The sequence below is a fragment of the Palaemon carinicauda genome, chromosome 19 (genome assembly GCF_036898095.1).
Source record: "Palaemon carinicauda isolate YSFRI2023 chromosome 19, ASM3689809v2, whole genome shotgun sequence".
NCBI lineage: Eukaryota > Metazoa > Arthropoda > Malacostraca > Decapoda > Palaemonidae > Palaemon > Palaemon carinicauda.
Window position 1 is genome coordinate 118253730 of NC_090743.1, and position 5000 is coordinate 118258729.

At 38.7% G+C, this 5000-nt stretch overlaps 1 protein-coding gene across 1 annotated transcript; it reads left to right on the plus strand.

Moving 5' to 3' along the window:
- The first annotated feature begins 513 nt into the window (after positions 1-513).
- LOC137659283 (uncharacterized) lies at positions 514-1857 on the plus strand. Its single transcript, XM_068394310.1, has 2 exons — positions 514-690; positions 1174-1857. Exons 1-2 carry the CDS (start codon positions 514-516, stop codon positions 1855-1857), a joined length of 861 nt encoding a protein of 286 aa, XP_068250411.1.
- The last annotated feature ends 3143 nt before the right edge of the window (positions 1858-5000 follow it).

A 5000-nucleotide genomic window follows, 5' to 3' on the forward strand; every position in this document is an offset into this window, starting at 1 on the left:
TGAAACATGGGTTGTAGTCCCCATAGAGTTGTAGTGGCGGTCTAATGGTCCCAGATCACCAGCCTCTACTGATAAGTGTCATAAGGGCTGTTTTTTTTTACCCCAGCAAATTTCCAAATAGTGGGGTAAGAAAAAACTCATCATGATATTTTTTTTTACCCCATGTGGTGTTTTTTGTTACCCCATGTGGTGTTTTTTGTTACCCCATGTGGTGTTTTTTGTTACCCCATGTGGTATTTTTTGTTACCCCATGTGGTATTTTTTGTTACCCCATGTGGTGTTTTTTCTAACCCCATGTTCTTCTTATTATAACCAAACAAGTGCTAGTAGTTTAGCTTGTTTCCTCTGAAGTGTTGCCTGTGTGCGTAAGCTACCACTGCTTGAACATGTTTGAATTTGTTTTAAACAGGTTGGTATATTGTAAGGTCTGATGGGAAAGAAACTCCCAAGTGTGAGGTTCAGTATTAAGGTTATTGTCATAGAGTTAGCTGGTGCAACCCGAGCTCTTGAAAAATGCCTCGTGACTACAAAAAGAAAATCAAACCCTGGAATGAAGAAACTGTGAGGAGAGCATTAGAAGAAATACAGCATGGAGCTTCAGTGCGGTCAACTGCATTGAAGTACTGTATGTCAATTTCTATGCTCCGAAACAGAGCATTAACTATCGGAGAAGAACACACCGATAAAAGGGTAAGCAACTGTTCAACTTGTATCATCCCCAACTAAATGATGTGTTTCTCAACTTTTTTATTCAAAGAATACTTAGAATAAATTGTATGATCAAGCCCATCTATCGCTCACATTTCAATGAACCAAACTGAAAAGAATTCCTCTCAAATAGAAAGTAGATTATATTATTTTGCACTCTCTTTTCAGGGCTGGAAGACAGCCCTCTCTCCTGAGATAGAGGATAAGCTGAAGAATGCACTTCTGGAGATGGAGGAGATGGGTTTTTGGACCAACCATGACAGAATTTATGGGTATTGTCCACGATTATGTAGTCGCCAATGAGATTCCAACCCCTTTCGTGGGTGGTCGTCCTGGTTACGAATGGGCTGCTTCATTTCTCAGTAGACATAATCTTCGTCTAAAAAAGGGTGGAACAATGCAGTTAGCTCGAAAAAATGTAACTGCTGACCTTTTGTGATTTTTGGATATTACGACTTACTTCAGAGAGCACAAGAACGTCTTGGTATAAGTAATAGACCAGAATGTATTTGGAATCTTGATGAGACAGGGTTTCCTCATGACCCCTCCAAATGTAAGACCATAGGTTCAGTGGGGAAGAAAACCATACATGTTGTCTGTGGAGCAAATCGGGAAAATACCACTGTTCTTGCTATGTGTTGTGCAGATGGTACTACTCTTCCTCCTGTAGTGGTATTTAGAGGAAAGCACATGCAAAGTACCTGGAAAGGTACACAAGATATTCCTGGAACACAATATGCCGTTTCTGAAAATGGTTGGATGACAACACCAATCTTCGAGGACATTTTCAAGTATTTCGTAGACAAAACAAAAGACAGGCGTCCTTTACTGTTAATTCTCGATGGCCATATTAGTCATACCTCAATAGCAACTGTTGAACTGGCCAAGAAAGAAAACATATCAATATTAAAACTTCCTGCTCACTGTACTGATGTTCTTCAACCACTTGATGTTACCTGTTTTGCCCCATTGAAGAATTACTATCAATATGCTTTGAATGATCATGTCAATAAAACAGGAGCTCGAGAACCACTGAGAAAATGTGGTTTTGTAAATATGCTATGCTCAGTTTGGGAGAAAGGACTCTCCCCACAGAATGTAACGAAAGGATTTGAGAGTACAGGGATTTATCCCTGCAAACAGGGATAAATATAAAAAAAATAGGCTGAATCCCCTAAAACTTAAAACTTATGAAAAATGGCTAACAATGGGATCACCAAAGGATGGCAATGGAGAACCACTTTTGGACTCTTTGCATGAGGATACAGCAGAGCACACAGAAAACCCATTTGACCCCATGCATGAGGATTGCTCAGAGCAAAATGAAAACCAGTTACTGCCACTTTCAACTTCTGTTTCTAAAGATTTTACAGAATCCTTAGACACACCTATACCTGCTCCAGTTTGTCCGTCAACTACCCCCACCACAAGACCAACTACTCCTGCTACAAGAGCTTCAACACCTCAGTCAGAAGCATCAACATCAAACATTAGTAAAAGTTATAAGAATGATCCATTCCTTTCGAAATACTCGGACTCTGAGCTGAACAGAATTCTACATTCCTTACCAATTGATGTGCTTTATAAGGAAATTCAACGACGAGCCCCTGATAATATGCGCTACAGTTTGATTCTACAAGAATCCAATGAGGAAATAACATTAGGGACTGTTATGCAGGCAAGATGGAAGACACCAAATACATCCAAGCCCACACGTCGTCGCATAAATATGAAAGCCCAAATCATAACAGGAGAAGAAATCACAAAACAATTAGAAAATAAAAGCAAATCTAAGTCTAAGAGAAAGTGCAAAATCTCCTCAGACAGTGACTCAGAAGAGGAGGATGACCAACAACCAGTGATGGAACTAGAGGACACAGATGATACAGATGCTATGGACGAAGAATCTTCAGTCGAAGAGCACATCCCTGCAGATGAAAACGTTCCTGAAGAAGAATTATTCCAAATGCCAGTGTTAGATGACAGTGCTATAGGAAAATTTTATGCAGTTTTTTATTCTACTCCTACAAAGTCTTACTACTGGGGTAAGATTACCAAGACTTTTGAATATGATGAAAATGAAAGTGTTTCATCTGTAGAAGTGGACTTTTTAAGAAGGAAAAGCATTTCATCTGACCCAGAAAAACTCACATGGATGCAACCACTATCTAAAGATATTCAGATTGTTTCTACTGAATTTGTATTTTTTGGTCCTGCAAATGCAGATACAATAAAAGGGGGTTACTTCAAATTTCCCGATAAGCTAGCATTGAGTGCTTTTAGGAAATATTCTTTAAGTTTTAATGGTTAATAATGAGATTGGTGTAAAAACATTAAATGAAATACCATACATTTCTCATAATGAATTAATGAACTATGTGTTAAGTTTATGAAATAGAAGACATTTTATTTTAAATTACCTTGAGCCACAAGAGGACCTCTAAATTATCTTGAAATAGCGAAAATGGAGGGTAGTTTTTTTTTTACCCCAACCATGTTTTTTCTTACCCCCCTTTTTCGGGTAAGAAAAAATACCCTAAAAAAAATCATAAAAAATTTATTTTTACAGGAAATTAAATGTAACTGCATGGTAATGTTTCCACATGCTCATCACAAGATCTCCACCTTTATTTTTTCTAATCAATAAAAATACAAGCGAGTAAGTCATTTTTTTTGCAATTTTGTTTTTTTTTTCCCCCAACTGACTATATATATTACATCTCGTATGATTCCATTTATAACATTACAGCAACCCCAGAGAGAGAGAGAGAGAGAGAGAGAGAGAGAGAGAGAGAGAATTTACACCTCGCGATTGGGAGCTGGACAATCCTCGAATTGTAGGAAATGTCACGGAGTGTTGGCCAAACTCCTCCGTCCGTAGTGGAATATCCCTCATAAGGGGGGGGGGGGGGGGGGGGTGAGTTGATTGAACGGCTTTAAACGGTTCTATCTCAATCGGGATTCACTGCCTGTCGCCATGTGTATGATGACCAAAGAATAGATATAATTAAACATCAAGACACAATACAGAGCCTCCACATATATAATAACTAAATAATAATTTACTAGTTCTCTCATTCACAAAGACGATCAAATTACCTTCACGCCTTCTCATTGGTTGAACATGCAGAGCCAACCAATCAACAAATTCCTTTAGAGAGCACTGGCATTGGCTGAATAAGTGTATCCAACCAATCCGTGAATTCCTTTAGAGAGTACTTTTATTGGTTGAATAAGCATAGCCAACCAATTGGCCAATTCCTTTAGAGAACACTGTCATTGGCTGAATAAGTGTAGCCAACCAATCAGCGAATTCCTTTAGAGAGTACTTTCATTGGTTGAATAACCATAGCCAACCAATTGGTAAATTCTTTTAGAGAGCACCTTTATTGGTTGAACAAGCATAGCCAACCAACCAGTGAATGCCTTGAGACCACCTCTATTGGTTGAACTAGCGTAGCAAACCAATCAGCGAATTCCTTTAGAGAGCACTGTCATTGGTTGAATAAGCATAGCCAACCAATTGGCGAATTCCTTCAGAGAGCACCGTTATTGGTTGAATAAGCATACCCAACCAATCACTGAATTCCTTTAGAAAGCACCTATATTTGTTGAACAAGCGTAGCAAACCAATCCGTGAATTCCTTTAGAGAGCACCTTTATTGGTTGAATAAGCATAGCCAACCAATTGCCAAATTCCTTTAGAGAGCACTGTTATTGTTTGACTAAGCGAAGTCAACCAGTCAACGAATTCCTTTAGAAAGCACCTTTATTGGTTGAACAAGCGTAGCAAACCAATCAGCGAATTCCCATGGAGAGCACCTTTATTGGTTGAATAAGCGTAGCTAACCAATCAGCAATTTATTTTAGACAGCACCTTTGATAATTGATTAAGCATAGCCAACCAATATACGAATTCCTATAGAGAGCACCGTTATTGGTTGAATAAGCATAGCCACCCAATTGGTGAATTCCTTTAGAGACCACCGTCAATGGTTGAATAAGAGTAGCCAACCAATCAGCCAATTCCTCTAAAGAGCGCCTTTATTGGTTGAATAAGCATAGCCAACCAATTGGCAAATTCCTTTAGAAAGCACTGTTATTGGTTGAATAAGCGTAGCAAACTAATCACCGAATTCCTTTAGGGAGCACCTTTATTGGCTGAACAACCGTAGCAAACCAATCAGCAAATTCCTTTAGAGAGCAATGTTATTGGTTAAATAAGCGTAGCCAACCAATCCGCAAATTGATTATGCATAGCCAACCAATCCGCAAATTGATTATGCATAGCC

Coding starts and splice junctions, on each gene's coding strand:
- LOC137659283 (XM_068394310.1), top strand. CDS start 514: ATGCCTCGTGACTACAAAAAGAAAATCAAACCCTGGAATGAAGAAACT. Junction 691..1,173: donor AAGAACACACCGATAAAAGG/GTAAGCAACTGT, acceptor GACTTACTTCAG/AGAGCACAAGAACGTCTTGG.